The sequence below is a fragment of the Microtus pennsylvanicus genome, chromosome 3 (assembly GCF_037038515.1).
Source record: "Microtus pennsylvanicus isolate mMicPen1 chromosome 3, mMicPen1.hap1, whole genome shotgun sequence".
Taxonomy (NCBI): Eukaryota; Metazoa; Chordata; class Mammalia; order Rodentia; family Cricetidae; genus Microtus; species Microtus pennsylvanicus.
The window spans coordinates 35,154,511-35,173,467 of NC_134581.1; the positions used below are offsets into that span (position 1 = coordinate 35,154,511).

The 18,957-nt window shown below is 41.6% G+C and overlaps 1 protein-coding gene across 1 annotated transcript in view; it reads left to right on the plus strand.

The window, feature by feature from the left end:
• Positions 1–16,906: 16,906 nt before the first annotated feature.
• Positions 16,907–18,957, plus strand: part of Me1 (malic enzyme 1) — a 116,223-nt gene continuing 114,172 nt past the window's right edge. Inside the window, exon 1 of the mRNA XM_075965072.1 lies at positions 16,907–17,135. Within this exon, the coding sequence (XP_075821187.1) occupies positions 17,058–17,135 (78 nt within the window). The 5' untranslated portion in view covers positions 16,907–17,057. The remainder of the gene's footprint in view (positions 17,136–18,957) is intronic.

Genomic DNA, 18,957 nt, shown 5'->3' on the forward strand with positions numbered 1-18,957 from the left:
GCCAGAAGCAGAGGAAGCAGGACATGCAGGAGGAGAGGTAAAGCCACAAGTTGCATGGTAGAACATAGATTAATATAAATGGGTTAATGTAAGTTATTTAAAAAAGCTAGTTAGAAACAAGCCTAAGCTATAGGCTGAGCTTTCCTAATTAGTAAGAAATCTCTGAGTCATTATTTGGGAGCTGGTGGGACAGAGAAAGATCCACCACAACATCCTTGTATTATTTGTAAATCTAGTCAAAGTCTGTGATTCTTCCTATATCCTCCCAGCCCCCACCCTAAGAGCCATCTTTTTAAAATATGCCTCTAAAGTGCTTGGACAAAGAATTAAAAACTGAATGAGAGCCAAGGGTTTTTAATCTTTCAGGTACTTGGGTAGTAACAAAGGTAAATCCCCTGAGGGAAAAAATGATCCCAGAGAACTGTTTCTCTCTTTGCTGTATGAGAAGAAAATTTCCTTTTATTAATAATGATTGGACTTTGACAAAAAGGAAGAAGTTGTTGCAAGACATAGTAATCAACTCCCTGAGATATACTGAGAGTAAAAGTTTAGGAAGACCTATGTCTGAGTCTTGCTTTGATCTGGGTGTGGTCATGCTGGGCCTGAGAAGCAATGGAAACATTGCTGGAAGGACCCTCCAGTGACCAGAGATCTAGTCTTTTGCATTTGCCTAGAGGAACATCACATGTTAGCAGAGGGTGGCTTCCCTTCTCCATGTTTTCACAGGAGAGCAGTTAAACGGGACAGTAGTGTGAGTGGTACATAAAGGACCCAAGTAGAGCTACATGTCATTGTAACTCCATTTCTTCAAATCCTGGAAACCCAGCCATCTGATTTTGCCATTACTACCACTGACACATTAGCATCTAATGATCCTTGAGGATCATTTCTTTTAAGAATAAGTTTGAGGACTGGAAGGTGGCCCAGTGGAAGGGCAAATGCTTACTATCCCCAAGACCATTTCCAGCGGTCTAAAGAATTACAGAAACCATTTTAAAACTTCTTTTTATTATGAACTAAAATGATGCTATCTTGATTTGCTATTTTCTTTTTCTGAGAACTGGTGGAAGGCAAGACTTCTTCCAAAGTTAAACATCCGAGGAAGAGCCTACCCAAAGCCTTTCCAGCAGAGGAGAATGAGGCAGGACTCAAGCTCTTTTTCCTTAGGACTGAGAGTTGGTTAAAAAAAATAATGATAATAATAATAAAAGTATTGTAAGACATTTGGGTGAAGTCCCAAACCATCTGTTTGCTAACTGGCTTTCTCTGAAGGAAGGCTCTAGCTGTCACTCTTTATGACAGGAAGTAGCTTTACTCTCTGGAACAAGGTGCCCACTGAAGCTGAACCCCCCTCTCCCACCGGAGTTTAGAGACAGCCATGTCTCTTTTGATGACTGCTTTTCAAAGGCATGACTCCCAGGCCCAAGAGGAAGCTATTACTAGATTGTACAACTGGCCAATGCCCTTTTCAAAGGCATGACTCCCAGGCCCACGAGGAAGCTATTACTAGACTGTAAAACTGGCCAATGCCCTTTTAAGAAGAGTTTCATGGAGCTCAAAGAAGAGAAGGAATTTACAAGTTTTCTAAAGAAAATACCCAAGAGGGGTCAGGAACTAATGAAGAAAGCTGCATAAATAGTTTTTAACTTTCCCCCAAAAGGGGTGTCTTAAGTCCATCATGGTCACTGATTACAGAATAGATTGTTATTTAATATTGAAGATTTTGTTGCTCAGTCTAACTATCACATAGCCCATCCAACTCCACTCTGGCTTTCTCCAGTGAAGACATCATGGGTTCTGGTTATTCAAACCTGCAGGTAGCACTGTCCCGCTGGACATTCTGCAAACAATGGAACTGCTTTATAACCTGCACTGCCCAGCACCACAGCCACTAGCCACAGGTGGCCCCTGAGCAGCTGAAATGTGGCCAACAGTAGTTTGAGAACTGAACTAGCAACTAAAAATGTTGCTGGTGGCTACTCTTCTGCTCCAAGATAATCTCCAGCGTTATACAACCACCATTGGATCTGCAGGAAAACCATTGCTACCACATGTAATGTTCACTCTTCAAAGAAAAATTACCAGTGAGGTTTGTGGCTACTATAAGTCAGTGGTTCTCAACCTTAATGCTGCAATCCTTTAGTACAGTTCCTCATGTTGTGATGACCCCTAACCATAAAATTATTTTTGTTGCTACTTCATAACTGCAGTTTTGCTACTGTTATGAATTGTAATATAAATATCTGTGTTTTCTGATGATCTTAGGTGACCCATGTGAAAGGGTCTTTTGATCCCAAAGGAGTTGCAACCCACAGGTTGAGAACCACTACTGTAAGTGCTGGCTAGTGTAATCTGTCAGCTTGACAGGATCTAGAACCATCTAGGTGCTAAACCTCCTGGTATAGCCCCTAGACACACTTGTTAGGGATCGTTATGATGAGGTTGGATGAGGTGGAGAGGCTGACCTGAAAAGTGAGAAGTACTATCTTCTGGAGGCTATAGGAGGACATTGTGAACGGATCTCCGTGCCTGACTGGATACCATGTAACCAACTGTTTCCAATTCCCGCTGCCTTGCCTTCTCCATCAGGATGGATTGTACCCTTGAACTGCTAACACCAAGGCTTTTTCTTTGAGTGATTTTTGCCACTGCCATAGGAGAAGAAACTAAAAGCATACCTATTTGAAAGCATATGAACAAATATGCCTAATGGAAGGCCTAGTTAAAAACACAGGTACTGAGAAATATTGATTTCTTTTTGGAGGCCTTCTAGGCCCACAATGAACCCTGGCAGAGTTTTCAACTTCTAGAGCATAACTCAGGGCCTGGGTGGTGTGGGTGTCCTGACAGCAGAGTGTTCTGTCCCTCACTGTAAAAAGCTCAGATACTCTGACTGGTTTGTGATCTGCAGGAAGATTTCTTATCTTGGAAACAATCGCTTTCTTTATATTGACTCAGACAAATATGCCAAATCTTGGCGTGAGAGATTGTAAGCATTGGGGTTACCCTCAAGACATTTAGTAACAACCCAGTATCAGAAGAGACAGCTAATACAGTCTTTCTCTTAGAGGAATTAAAACAAGCAAAAGCCTTTATGAAAACCTTATAAAAATTCTTCATATCAATTTTCTTTGGAAATAAAGAATATCCTCTAGGGATTCTTTGCTGTAAAGCCATGGGCTTTACAAATTACATGTTTTAAAAAAGATGAACTCTTCCTCTGGCAGGGAACTATTTATCTGAGAAAGTGGGACCCACAGGGGGAGAGGCCAAATAGCATATATAAGAGAGGAGAGAGAACAGTTTTGGCAAACATGTTTGAGCACAATCTCAAGTTATTGGCACACTGCAATTAGCTGTCCTCCGGCGGAGCTGTAACTGCAGTCTGCAGAAATTCCAGTTTCTAGCTGTGGACACAGAGCTGGTGTCTCTCGGGGACTATGCTGTCCCTTTCTTCTGATTTGGCCCTTTCTCTGCTGTTAAATGCAATTATGCATTTTCACTTGTATTTTTTAAGTTCCATCTCAGAGTTAATTTTGGGAATTGTGTAGTGATCATTTGCCCTGAGAGATGGTAAAATTTTTATGACTTGACCAGAATGATTAAGTGGAAGACTCATTTTGAACAAATTGCTCTTTCTGATTTAGGAGTTTGGAGCAGTACATTCAACTAAAAGCAGAACGGTGCAAGTCTGGTCTTGATTCTACCATGCTGATACTTTAAAAAAAAACAAAAAACAAAAACATTTGGCTGTTCCTATCATGCGTGGGTTGCTTCTGTCATGGAATCAGTCTTAGACTTGGATCTCGTCCAACATCTATCTCAATTCAAGAATGTGTTCCTTAGTATAACTTAGCCCCCTATGGATGACCAGATAGTCTTGGCTTGAAGTCTAATCGTGATGGGAACATTTATCTTCATAAAGCTTCTCGTTCATTTATGGCACAGTAGAAAGCCCACTGGCGATGGACACAGGATGGATTAGCATTCATGTTCTAGCTGCATGAGTTCCAGCAAGAGTTATTTCCCTTTCCCCAGGCCTTGTCGTCCTTGCCTTTTCTGGCATGGAAGTGCTCCTAAGAGCTGATGACAAACTCTAAGAAGATAAAACTAGTTCATGTAAAATATGCTCAATGCTTGATAGCTTCCTCTCTCTGCACAGAAAGAAATGTCTTTTGCTATTAACCTCCACTGATCCTCCCTATAAATTATTTAATTCAATAAATATTTATAGGGGGACTGTTTATGGCACTCTGAATAAGACAGATAGGAACTTACTCTGAAGAAAGTTAAGGTCTGGTGAGAGCAGCCAGTCAACAGATAAGTGAACGAGGTTTACGGAGAAAAGTTAAGTGAAGATAATGGTGTCTACGGTGAAGAGTAAGCAGGCTGAGTCTGAGTCAGGCATGATGCTGCTTAGGCTACAACTCAAATGGCAGTTCTGTCCTTGGGTCCTCATTATGTTCCACAGAGTACCAGCCCCCAAGAGCCTTTCAGATTGGTAAAGGGAGCTAATTAGATCTTCTTTGAATTCATTCTTCAAACTGAATATCCCACTGGTTCTTCCTTTCTTTCTTCCTTCTTCCCTCACTCCCATCCTCTCTCTTTTTCTGTTTTTCAAGACAGGGTTTCTCTGTGTTAACAGTCCTGGCTTTCCTAGAATTCACTTTGTAAGTAAGTCTATTCTTGAACTCACAGAGATCCACCTGCCTCTGCATTCTGAATGCTGGGATTAAAGGCATGGGCTGCCACACCTGAATGGGGTTATTTCATATATTACCGAACTTAAAAAAAAATTCAACTAGGAAGACTCCCATTTTATTAATACTATCTTTAAACATATCCTTTGTTGAAAATATTAGCTCTGGTCACACATGACAGAAGGCCAGCATTTGTCCCTTCCTCTGTATTCCATTCTTAACTAAAGGGACATGAGTTCAGTGATAGATTGTAGACCAACACCAAGTAAGTTGTCAACTAGAAGGACCTGGTGTTCTCCACTCGAACTACTCTATGGACATATTCAGTTCCTGATCACAGCTCTCTCTCTCCTTTTGTTTCAATTTATCACACTAGTTTCAATCAGTCTTGGGAAGTTTTGAATTGAATGCTTTCCTCTACTGTACTAGCTATTTGATCAGTCTCAGTTCATTCATAAATTCAGTTACTCTTTTATATGACTGTGAAATGGGCAATCCAAAAAAATACAAAGATATTCCAAAGCCTTGGGAGTTACTCAACAAATAGAGCTAACAGTGTAGGTTTTTTTTAGTAAAGAACTTACTTAGAATGTAGGAGTCCCCAGGTTTGCCTCTCAGTCCTGAAGAATGACACCCTACCTACACAAACATACATATACCACACACACACATATATCACACATACACAAACACACATACATACATCACACACATATACCACACACATATCACACATACACAAACATACATCACACACCACACATACACATACCACACATACACAAACACACATATATCACACACACCACACACACATATACTACACATAAATACACATACATCACATACATACACCACACACACATATCACACATATATCACACACCACACACAAACATATACCACACATACACAAACACACATACATCGCACACACTACACACACACATATAATACACATACACAAACATACATACATCACACACACATATATCACACCCATACACATATAACACACATACACAAACACACACAATTTTCTGATTAAAAGGTACACTGTTATAGATGAATACCCCCTGGGCTTTTTAAATTATCTCTATCAAGGCAAAAGGTTAAAGACAACAAAATAATTCTCTTAGCAACTTTATTCTAGGCTGAATCAGGACTCTTAATTTCCTATTATGGCTATTAGTTTAAATCCACTTCTATCTGGCCAGTAGTAACATATTAATATGTATTACATTAGCCTCATAATTATTCAGACAAATGAAAGTGTTTCATATATGGCCTTGTACTCACTTTGTCCTCAAAAAGGCTAAGACCGAACTTCTCCTTCCACTTCTTAGCTTAAAGATACCTTTTCTCAGGAACTCATAGAAATGAATTTGCGTCAAGCAAGCATAAAAATATAATAATATTCTTTTTTGTTAGAGGGTATGCTTTAACAAAGGTGCTTAGAGCTAAAACTTTGACTCTTGGCATAAAACAAACACTCTGAAGATCAAGGATGCATTTCTAAGTGTGGGAAAGCATTTGCCTTTGAGAGCAATTGAGAACAGCTCCCCTCCTCCGCCACAGCCAAATGCCAGTGGGTGTGGGCAGAGAATTAGCCTTGTTCAGAGGAGAAATGTTACATGATATAATTATTTGGATAAAATAAAACCATAGAACACATTAACCTTGGGACACTTGCTTCAGTTTTAATTTTTATCAGTCCTATTTCCTTGGAGAATGAGTGAGCAAGAGTTTGAGATTTAGTTGAAAACATAATCTATGTCTTTTTTATTTCTAAAATTTGCCCGCAAAGCAGGCAAAAGCAAGGGTCAAGACGTTAGTAAGAGTCCTTTCCTCTCCATTTCCCAGATGTCCGTGGGTGACTTCAGAACAAGAGCAGAACTATAGCACGGCAGAGGCGAGGTTGGGGACAAACTAGAGCATGGCAGCAGGAACTGGGGGTGGGGCTGACAAATACTCAGGTCAGGGAAGAGAGAGAGCTTAGAGAAGAACATTTCTTGACTGATAAAGCACCAAGTAGTTTTCCTTCTGAAGAATGGATGTGGTCTTGATGAAGACATTTTTTACATCATATCAGATCACATGTCAACATTTATTATTTCCACTGGAGACCTTTGATGGTTATGATATTGTCAACTTGACAGAATCTATGTGATGGCTAAGGAACATTCCATATATACGATCACCAAGGAGACAACTTCTGAGGACATTTGTGTGAGTGTTTCTCGTCTGCACTGGTTGAGGTGGGAAGGCAGTCCCTAATGGAGATGGGAGTCCTGTGTGAGTGAGGTCCCGGACTGAAAGGAGAAAGCTAGCAGCCCTCGTTGAATTCATTGCTTCTGCCCCTGACCACAGACTCAGTGTGACCAGCTGCCTCTTGCTCCTGCCTCTAGACTTTCTCCATCATGATGGGCTGTACCTCAAACTATGAGCCCAAACACCCCCACTTACCTAAACTGCTTCTGTTGGGGTTTTGTCAAAGCAATGGGTGAAGCAACTAACATAGACCTAGAGAGAGGAATATTCTAGTAAGTTTGTTTCTTGCTATTTAGTCTTGAAGTTAGAGAACACCCTGGGGCAGGCATGGTCTCTCTTGTTAGCCTTGCTACCTAAACAGGGTCAACAGCCACTTACTGAATTCTCAGTAGCATCATAGATTCAGGCTTTTCTTTCAGTGAGTTCATAATAAAGTAGAAAAGAGATACATGCCATAGAGACATGTCTATCTTGGGCCCAGAGAGCCAGCTTAGCAGTTAAGAGCATTTGTTGTTCTTGAAGAGAACCCTGGTTCAAATCCCACATCTACATGGTGGCTAATTACCCATAACTCCAATTCCAGGGGATAGGAGATTGGATGCCCTTTTCCAGTGACATCCATGGGAACTAGGCACCCACATGATGCATAGACATACATGTAGGCAAAAATACCAATATGTATAAAAAAGACAGTCCTATCTTAGAGTGACCAGAGATGGGAAAACCCCCAGCCTAGTCCTGAGGGATTCCTGCAGAAAATGATAGCCACTAAGTCCTGTCAGCAAAATTCCAACAGCAGCATGCTTCTCTGGGTCTCTCCTCAGCATTGAGCATCGTGACAAGCCCATATTAGGTGCTTAACAAATATTTACTGGACTGAACAAAGTGTACTTTGCTCATGTTAAAAGGTTTTGTGCAAGATCAGAAGGGATAATTTAAGGTGAACGGTATATTTCAATTACAGCTCCAAAGATTGAAAGTCCATTTCTAAAGTTATTTTCTCCACAACTTCCACCTCACCCTGTACACACTACTCTTTTATTTTGCTCTCCTGCTCTCAGGAATGCGAGCTTTCTGAGGATGGGACATATATTCCCATCACCTAGGATGCTGAGTAGCACAAAGTAGAAACTTAGTAAACGTTTCCTGGCTGAATGAGAGTTCATGCTAGTTGCACTGATGAAATGGATGATTTGAAGGTAAATGCCATAAATGTTGCTTTACCTTTTAGCATTTTGGGTCTATGAAGGAAGTTCCGAAGCCCTGACAATTCAGTGCCCAGGTTCTTAATGCTTAGGGCATGGGTTCTTGATTTTTTTGAGACTTTCATGATAACTTTCAAGTTTCTATATATAGAAAAATGTGCACATACATCAAGTGTTGACATTGGCCACATACACAAAAATATGTGGTTGAAAATCTATGACCTAGGCTGGGAGGGAAAAATTTTGAAAAGAATTGAGTAGTGTGTGTATGTGTTTTCGTATTTTTAGAAAACAATGTAAGAGCTCTTAGTTATAGCTTATTTGTATGAGGAGAGCTATTGAATAATATAACATATATTAAAGAAACTGTATTCTTTATTATCTAAGGTTGCTGTTGGGAATTACCCTCCTTATGCATTCAGGCAGGGTCTTTTAATCAAACCTAGAGCTCATTGATATGGCTAATTTTGCTAACCAGCTTGCTCTGGAGCTCCTGTTTCCATCTTCTCAGGATGGAATTACATGAGAGCATCTTACTCACCTGGCATTTTTGTGGGTTTCTGGGGATCCCTATTTTGATCCTCATGCTTGCATGGTACATGTAATTAAAATTAAGTATTTTAAGAAGTCTAATTTCATGGCTAACCATCCTGTTTAAAACATTATTTTTGATCTTTTAAGAGGATTTCTCCTCCTCCTCCCCTCCCTCCTCCTCCTCCTCCTCCTCCTCCTCCTCCTCCTCCTCCTCCTCCTCCTTCTCCTCCTCTTCCTCTTCCTCCTCCTCCTCTTCCTCCTCGTCCTCCTCCTCCTCCATGTAGCTTGTCAAGGGCTCTTCTGTCTGTAAGAAAGTATGGACGCTAGAGTCTTAGCAGGGCAACCAAACAAGAGGAATCTATCACTGAGGGAAAGAACAACTTGACAATGTGTTTGAGGTTTAAAAGCATTAGAAAATTCAGTATGTATTATTGTCACAAATTGGAGAGCCTGGGAGCAGGGTACATGTAGAGATGGCCATTAAGTGTAGAACTCAAGTGCTATGCTGTCCCTTTCTACTGCTCTTCAGTTGCCCAGAAAATGCTGGGAAAGTCATGTGCCTTTATTATTTATTTCCCATTTTTTTTTGTATCTATGCAGGTCTGTTTATTAAAAAAAAAAAGGACACATTTAGTTTTGCTCCATGAGTTAGGGGTAGTATCTCTTCAACAGGTGTTAGAGGGGGATTACCATGAAAACTATGTGTAACAATGTCCTATACTGATATTGGTATTAAGTCACATACATTTTAAAATAATTGCCCATCAGTTTCCTACAGATAGGCAGAGTGAATACATCAAAGTATGAATTAAAGTCTGTAGGACTTGACCTGTAAAACTTTTATTTTTAATTACTTAATTAATTAATTTGTGAGTCAGGGTCTCACTTTGCAGCCCTGGATAGCATGGAACTAATATGTAGATCAGCTTGCCCTAGATCTTGTAGACATCTATGGGCCTCTGCCTCCTGAATGTTGGGACCAAAGGTACGTGCCACCATGCCCACCCTGACCTGTAAAATCTTAAAGTTTTCTCTGGCATACCTAGAAAGGTTATAGAACTCATTTTTAAGAACTCAAGGGCTTTTCATTCAATATTTTTATACTTTGGGCTCTAATTCTGCCTGTGTTCTGGAAGTTCTTCCCTTTCCAGCTCAGCATAGTCTTTTTGTTTCCATACATACACTGCCCCTTGTATTGGGGTTACGGTGTTAAAATATAAAGAAAGAAAAGAAATGCAAGAACAGTGTGGGGGGATGGGGGGAGGGGACAGTGGAGGAGTGGGGTGGGACTCTTGAGTTTCTACAGTCACTGGAGTTCCTGTCACTGTAAGAGCGTGATGGTAGGTCCGCTTCTATCAGCTTCATTATCTGCATGACAGAGCAGCTTCCACAGCCCTGGGAGGGAGATTCACTGGGAGCTTTCCCTTTCCATTAGCCACAGAAGGTAAACAGCCTGGTGGGTGGGGTGGGTGAGGGAGTTGGGGAGCTCCGGGCAGGTGATTACTGAGTTCAGTTTCTCTGGCATTGGGCTCTAGCAAAGAAAATATATCTTCAAATCTCAGTATAAACAGGCTGACTGTAAACAATTACACATAAAGATTCCTCTATCTGTATAAATTCCAGGCTTCTTGGGAAGTCTTCAAAGACTAAGTGAATTCTTAGGGAAAACAAGGACCCAAGCTTGGTTATTTCAAAACACACACACACACACACACACACACACACACACACACACACACACACCAAGAAAAAAAGAAAGAGAGAGAGAAGAAAAGAAAAAAAAGAAACACAACAGCCAAACAAAAATCTTTTTTACCAATTAAAATAGTTTTTTTGTTATTTTTAATTATAATTTTTGTTCCTGTCCAAAGATTTCTAAGTTCCCCTTCAGAAATCTAAGTGTGTCTTTAGAAGAATAGCTTGATCCTGCTGTTTTCACGATGACAAAATTTATTTTAACATTCCCCATTTCTGCTCTGGCCTACGTGCTTCCTCTCAGGTCCCTTCATCCACTATGAATGAATCTCTTGTGTAACTCTCCCAGCACAACTTCCTCAACACACTGCCTCTCCCACAAACCAGAAAGTCTGGAGCACCACCGTTACACCAGCAGTGTCTGCCTAGGATGACACTGAAAGCCAAATTTTCTGTGGCATTGCAGAGGGAGAGCTGGTACTTCATACTCGCTTACTTGGTTTTCTGGTGGAGCTCTGGATGCTAGCCACCAGATATAGCGCCTGGGCTCTGAGTTAACAAAGTTTATATGTTACGAGTTGGCTTCCAAAAGCAAGAATATTCTGTCTGTTAAGATTACTCAAAGGAAAGAACGTAACCTAATAAAGCTCTTCTGTCCTTGAGGACTTTTTCTGATTACTTTTTAAAAAATTCTTTAAATAAGAAGGCAAGTAGTTCAGCATGGCGCTCAAGGGAAATGCCAGTTTAAAAGCGAGAATTTGCCTCTCATTCCAAGAAGACGTTTAAGAATGTTAACGTCTTTTTCAAGGCAAACTTCGATTTAAAAAAAATTATAAGTGGGCTTTCTCTACAATTAAGACGTTCAGAATATATAGATACCAAGAAGTAAAAATCTACATAAAATAATTACTTAAAGATTAACATCATGTTGTATTTGAAAATCAGTCGTATATTAATTAATTAAGCCATATGATAGCCTGTTAATTAGATAAATCAGGGTTAAATCGTAAGTTTGATCTATATTGTTTTTGTTTTTTTTAAAGTTTGACATTTCCGCAAAGTTCTTTAACTTTAGGTTTTTATCTTTAGATCACTTGTGTTTGTTTTTTAATCTAGTTACTCCAGCGTAAGGAGAGCCGGGTGGATCTGCACAGGTGCTTGGCACTCGGCGGTATTATGAAATTTAGCTGGCCCCTCTCAGACTGGCATTTTGTGGCTGGATTAAGTGGCCGCTGGTAAGCTGTCAGGAGTTCTCACTATCCATGACGCTGATGAAATAGACTACTGACCTGCAACTTCCACCATCTCAGGAACGGGGGAGAAAAGACGGTGATCCCCCAAACCTTACAGAATAATGCATTGATCACACCCCACCTCCAAGTATGCTGCAAACTTTTTAAAATGCCTTTCCTGCATGTGAAATAATATAAGCCCTTTATATCAACCTCAAACATGGTAGAATAATAAAACAAAATGTACTGTTAACAGTCTTGGAGCATATTTTTTCTAAATTAAAAAATCATCTATCGTTACTATTTAGATCCTGGCATTATTTTTTAATATTATTAATTATTACTATACTGGTTATTACAGCTAAGTAATGCATGGTTCTAACAGGCTCAGCCATGTTTCAAATATTTTTTGTTTGTTTGAGATAGGGTTTCTTTGTGTAGCTTTGGCTGTCCTGGAACTCTCTCTGTAGAACAAGCTGGCCTGTCTCAAATATGTAATTCTTTCATGGCTCCTTGTTCACCTTCTATGAAACTAGTGTAATTTAGTGATCTAACTATGATACTTAAGGTACATTGCGGAATGTTGTATTGTGGGTAATTTACACTCTGAATGGGTCTTAACATATTTTTAAGGGATTTCTATTTTTCAAAAAATTTAAAGAAAATACATCTCACTAATCCACAAGGAAAGGAATTTGGAAGGCGTTTTGAAACCTCTTCCTAGACAGTTATCAGCAGTAACCATGGCAACAGATATACTGAAAATAACCCTAAGGGTTTAAGTCTGAATTTGAACTGAATTATGATGATATACTTTGTGCGTGGGTTCATATGTGTATGCGTGCACACATATGGAGGCCAGAGGTCCCTCGTGTGTTGTTCTGCAGGGGCTGTCCACCTTGTTACGACAAGATCGCGCAGTGACCTGGAACTTGATTAGGCTAAGCTAGCTGCCCAGGGAGCCCAGGGGCCCCGCTCATTTCTGCTGCCGCAATGCTGGGATTGTTACAAGTGCATGCTCCAAGCCTGGCTTTTAGGGATTGATTCGGGTTCTCATGAGCTCTGGTACTTTACCAATCTGTTATGTGCACTCTTTAAATTACTTTACTGAACTAGGTTCTTCTCAACTTGCTCACTTATACACACTTTATATACCTGTCTGTAATCTATGTCAAGCCCATCACCCACTCCATATGCTAGGTGAGTTAGTGATGGGCACAGCTGAACAGAGCGCTTCATGGACCAGAGAGGAAGAGCGTGTTTTCAAAGCTGCTTCAACTGCTTCTGTAGCAAGCGAACTCTTCTTACAATGTGACTTTGACATTCCTCGCATTAGCGTCACAGAGAACTGGCAGTATGTGACTTCCCAGGCTAGGTCATCTGGAGGAAAATCACTGTCTAGCCTGTCCTTTGGAATACTTGCTCGGCATCCATACAGGTCAGGCTCCATGTCGATTGTTTGCTAGTGCTTGAGAACCTCAAATCAGCCCATAATGAGGAGCCACGTATGAAGAGACCCTGAGACTCCCTGAAGACAGATACAGAGGGAAACAGGGCCTATGTGTATGTAACCAGACAGGCCCCAACTGCCAGGTAGATACACTTTGTTCCAAGCCTACTTCCCCTCTCCTTCTCTTCCCTCTTCTTTCCTTTCTTTCTTGAGATAAGCTCTCACTCACTATGTTCCCTAGGCTGGCTTGATGAATTCCTGCTTTAAAAGTCATACTGCCTTCAGAGTAGCTGAAACTTGATGGGCATGTCAGTTCCTCTCGCTGTGGCCATGTGAGAAACCATGGGCCAGTACTAAGAAACTAGACCAGTCTCCCATTAGGCGGAGAGCACATGGTGATTGCCATTGTTTAATTGTCTTGAGGCAATGTCACAGAGCACCCGACTGGGATACTCTATGTCCTTCTCCACTTTGGAGAGGAACACATTTTCTCGTTCCTGTAGACCGAACAGAGCTCCTGCTCTTCAGCCTAGAGAAGCCAACGAGAAAGGCGAACTTTAGCATACACTTCATAGCTGACCTTAGACCTAGATAGATAAATTACATATTGGGGAAGCTATGTGATATCTGGTAAAACCAAACCAAACCAAAACAAAACAAAACAAAAATCCTTCCATGAATCTGTTTCCAAATATCTTTTCTCTAATATATTACCTAAGAGAAGTAACCAAATATCTTTTCTCTGAATTAAAAAAAATACAATGCAGACAAAAACAATTTCAAAAACCACTTACTTTATTATAAAAGAGAATTGAATACAAACAGAAAAATTGAGCACAATGCTATCAATCACACAAGGTTAACACTTAACCGTAATAAAGTCTGTTCATCCTGCTTTGTAACACAAAGGCCTCTAACTCTTAAAATTTTAAGTAAAATTTGTATTCCTAAAGCAAGTTCAGAAGTCAGGCATGGTGGGATACACCTGTAATCGCAATACTGAGGTTGAGGCAGAAGAATCACAAGTTCCAGGTCTACTTGGGTTATTTAGGGAAACTGTCTCAAAAACAACAAACCCAACAAAACCAAAAACCAAACCAAACAAACAAATCCAAAACCAAAGCACAAGCAAAACATAGATAATACCCAAATTAATTTTCTTTTGTTGTGGCAGATGATAATGTTTTTCATTGTAAAGGTAAGTTGCAGACTTGGCAGGGGAAATACCATGGTCATGTAGGCAGCTTTCCTAAGGCAAAGCTCATCATTCCACTCCAAGTCTGCTAACCCCTGAGGTTTCCCCAAACATGGGAGACTCAACTGCATATTTGTGGCAGTGGGGGAACTATGTTCCCACTTCAAAAAGGGGGGGGGGAAGATAAAATTAGGAAACCAGAACGATGTGCCTCACTTCTTTTCTTTTCAGTTCACAATACATAGTTCTTATTATTAAAGAAAGTAAGGGAGACAGGCGGGTTACTAAGTTGTCAAGGGCACACAAGCTTGGGACAGATAAACCAGAATAAGCCAAGGAAATCTGACTGCAGAGTCCAGATTCTGAACTAGTCGCTTTAATGCATTTTGATGGACATATATGTCAGCTATGACCTGTCTACACAGAGTTTCCCATTCCATGTTGATGGAATATTTCCAGGGCTACCTCAGTGGAGGACATATTTGCTACATACATGTAAAGTGAGGCATTATGGGTTTTCTCTTGTAGTTACCCTGGAGAAAATGCTTCCAGCATTAAAAGACATTTTCAGGTACTTAAAGAGAAAACATCCTGTGCTAAAAAATAAATAAATAAAATAAGTAAAAGCATATTTTAAAATGCGACTTCATGTTGCTAATTGCTGAAATCTCTAATTTCTCATAGTTTAGATGTTGGGATTTTCTACATCTCTTCCTATATATTGCCTGTAATGGTGACCCAGCCTGAAGGTTAGTATATGGTAAGGGTTCAGCAAATATTTTGAATGCATTTTGAATACCTTATGCACTGGAGGTTGGACTAAGAACTTCAGTCATGCTAAACAAATGCTCCAGCCTCTACTTCGAACATTCTATTTTATGTACAATTTATTTTATGCATATAAATGTCTGCCTGCATGCATGTAGTGTACCGCATGCACGCAGTGTCTGAGGCACTGGATAAAGTTCCAGATAGTTGTAAGCCGCACCGCTTGGACCTTGGGAACTGAACTTGAGACCTCTATGAGCGCACCAAGTGCTTTTAAGTGCTGAGCTATCTCTTCAGCACCTATTTTTAACATCCTTAACGTTATCAATTATGCACAGAGTGACACTGCAAATACAGTTTCTTCCAAGGGAAGTGAAGGCAAAGGAGTTTTGCTTTTGTTTTTTTCAAATCTATGCACTTGTTTATGTTTTGGCGATAAAATCTAATTTTACAAACAATTAAAAAGAGTGAAAAGTGTGGTGTTTCTTGTGGACACGTGGGGAACTGGTTCTTTGGAGTGCTTTGTGGAAGTGCCTGTGGATGTACAAAATAGCTCCTTGGGCTGCAAGACCGGAACTGTCATCGGAAAAGCAGCAAGCATACAAGTAAAAGATAGGAAGTTTACCTACCCTGGAGGGGTTTTGTTCTTTTTAAACCTTTGTAATGTTGGCGTGTAGGAAGAGGCCTTTTGGTCTTTATGGGTTATTCTGTATCTGTGTTCCTGGTTACAGACCTTAAGTCCCAGAAACAGGAATGGACAAGTAACATCTTTAAATTCATGTTCTAACAGCTTCATTAATACCGTTTTATTTTGCCTCTCCTTGACCATCTTCGAGATTGGCTGTTAAACTTTTTGGCTCACACAAAGGACTCTAATTGAAAAGCGCCTCCTCCAATTTAGGAGAGTGAGCTTTGTAAAGTACACCTTCTTCTCAGATGTTAGGAGGTTAATCATTTATGGATTATAAAATTCACAATGAAAGGTGTACTTAAATGCAAGAATTGTTTTTGAAGAACTCTGCGAAGCTAATAAAATGTTCTCTATAAAATACCTGATTCTATTCTATTTAAAAAGTAGGCCAAAGCAACTTCTGTATTCATTCAAACATAGCCCAAGAACTACTGTTGTATTGATAGGTGAAGCAAACAATCAGAAATGTAGGAACGTCTATTTTATTGGTACAAAGGCAATATATAACCCCACACGCTGTCCTGCAGTGTCTAGATGAAGACCATAGAATCTGGCCATCCTACCTTACAGAAAAGAAAGGAGGCACGGAAGGCATTGGCGTCTGAAGGCCAATTTTTTTTTTTTTTTAAATCAGACATTCCTTTTGGCGGAATAGGATCTGTTTACTTTCTCCAGTCCTTGAATCTTCAAGTATAAATATCAATAATACAACCACAGAATTTCAATACTGACCCTCTTTCATCAAAGAAGAAACCATAGTCTTGCAAAATTAACATCTTGGTTTCCGGAACAGTCAGGAAAACCGTCCTTAAGCCCAGTTGGACTGTTCCCCGGACCCCCTGCGCTGTTAACACCTTTCCGTTTATCACATTCAGATATAATTCCCATTAGACACAGAAACAGCGGACGAGTCGCTCCCTCGCCCAGTGCCATCAAGGCCTGGGCTTTCTGTGTCAAAGTTCACCCCCTCCTGCATCGGGGCATGGCTGGCATCCAGAACGGCGGGGTTAGGGGAGGACAGTGGACCACGCGGAGGAAGCCAGGACTCCGGGCGGCCCGCCCCTCACCCGTCCGGGCCCAGGTGGCCGGCCCGCCGCCCGCCGCCCGCCCGGCGCCCCGCCCCCGCCTGCTCGCACGGTGCCGCCGTGACTCAGCGCTTCTCGCGGGCCGCCCGGCCGCGGCGGCGGCGGCTAGGCGCGGGCTCCTCCCGCCTCGCCACCCCCTCTCGCCACCCACGCCCGCCCCCGGCCGCGGGGCCTTCCCTCGCGCGGCCGCCGCCCGCCGCACTCCGCGCCCGCCCCGCCACCGTGCCGGCCATGGAGCCCCGAGCCCCCCGCCGCCGCCACACCCACCAGCGCGGCTACCTGCTGACGCGGGACCCGCATCTCAACAAGGTGAGCCCCGCGGCCCCGCGGAGAGCCGCCCCGGGCCCCGCCGCCGGCCCCTGGACCGCGGGGACCCGCGGCCCACCGAGGGTCTACTTGTGCCCCGGACTGCTTTGTCTGCCCTTCTCCCGAGAACCAGGAGCCCAGCCCGGGAAGGGACGTGTGGTCCAGTGTGGCAATTGAGCGGTTTCTATGAGGGTGGCAGGCGGGCGGGCGGCCAGGGCAGCCGCGATGTGCCATCCTTGTACAGGTGACTGGCTGGACTGGCAGGGACTGGAGGCTGCTGTGGAGACAGTGGCTCTGCTGGTCCAGCCTGAACAGAGATGGGTTGAGTGCCTGGGAGCCCATCGACCCTGTGGGGGATGCAGGGCCTCTTGGTTTCTGGGATGGGATGGTTAAGAGGCTAAGGATGCATGGTGGGTGGCTTCTCTTGGACCCTGCGTGCATGCCTTGCTGGGAAAACTTACATGAGATTGTGGTAAAGCCGTTTATTTTATCCATTTTTTTTCTTTCTAAATTCTAGCTCTTGGGAAGTTATTAACCCGTTCTCTCTCTCTCTTTTTTTTTTATTGAAAGGAAATTCAGTGTATGCCCTAATCAGAGTTCTTTTTTCTCCCAAGCTGTGACATCTCTTCTCCCACTCCACATCCAAGAACTCTCCTAAATAAAAACACTTTAGAATCAATCTTTTTTTTTAAAAAAAAAATAACTAGGTCTTATTTTACAGCGTGGTTTGTCTTTAGATTGGTGTGTGTGTGTTCCTGACATTTCCAATTTATTCAGTATGTGGAGCGTGACCTGAGTGTCATCATGGAGGCCTGTTCACTCGTTTGGGTTATCACTTTAGTGAACCTCCTTTTTTATTAAGAAGTGGATCATCTGTTCATTCCCTGCTAGTCGTGTTGTTGGTGACTTGTTGATCATTATTAGTAACTTACTGAGGTGTGATTATTTCATCTATTATAGCTAGTTTGAGTTTCCAATTTTTTTGTGGTGACATTTACAAATCTTTATCATTTATTATTATAGCGATTTTATAGTACATGCAATAAAATTTTAACTTTTCCTACTTGTGTTTCCCTCAAAATAAATTTAATTGCCAGTTTGATTTTTTTTCTTCCTTTATTACTCTGTAGGTCGAGGCTTATTTTTACTAGAACAAAGGTAAACTTTGGCGTGACAGATCCACTTACGACTTTCACCTGTTACCTGCCTGCCCTAATTTATGACGAAATCCTGGATTGCTTTGACAAGATCACCTGAGTAGTATAACCTGTTTGCTTTTCTTAAGTCAAGATTGACGTGTTTGTTAAGAGTGGGTGGATAGGCCTGACCATCCCTTAGCAAAGGTATGCTCACCCCACTGTGTTCAGAAGCTCCTGTCCTGTAACAGCTGATGCCAATTTAGGATAACATTGTCACAAAGATCTTGCAGCAATCGTAGAAAAATGTAGCGTTAATGTATTCACACATTTTTCTGTAATATATCAAATACAGAGAAAACAGTGACGTAGAAATCTGGGTCAGCCGGGCGGTGGTGGCACACACCTTTAATCCCAGCACTCGGGAGGCAGAGGTAGGCAGATCTATATGAGTTTGAGGCCAACCTGGTCTACAGAGTGAGTTCCACAACAGGCTTCAAAGCTACACAGAGAAACCCTGTCTCGAAAAGAAAAAAAAAATCTGGGTCATCCTGGGGCAATCAATAAAATGAATTTATTTAGCCTTAGGATCAGTATGGTGCCTTGTGAAAGTCCTGTCATTGAAAGCGGTTAGCTGTTGTACATTCAAGAGTCCTCTGTCTTCATTAGTAGGACAGGATTTTTAATTC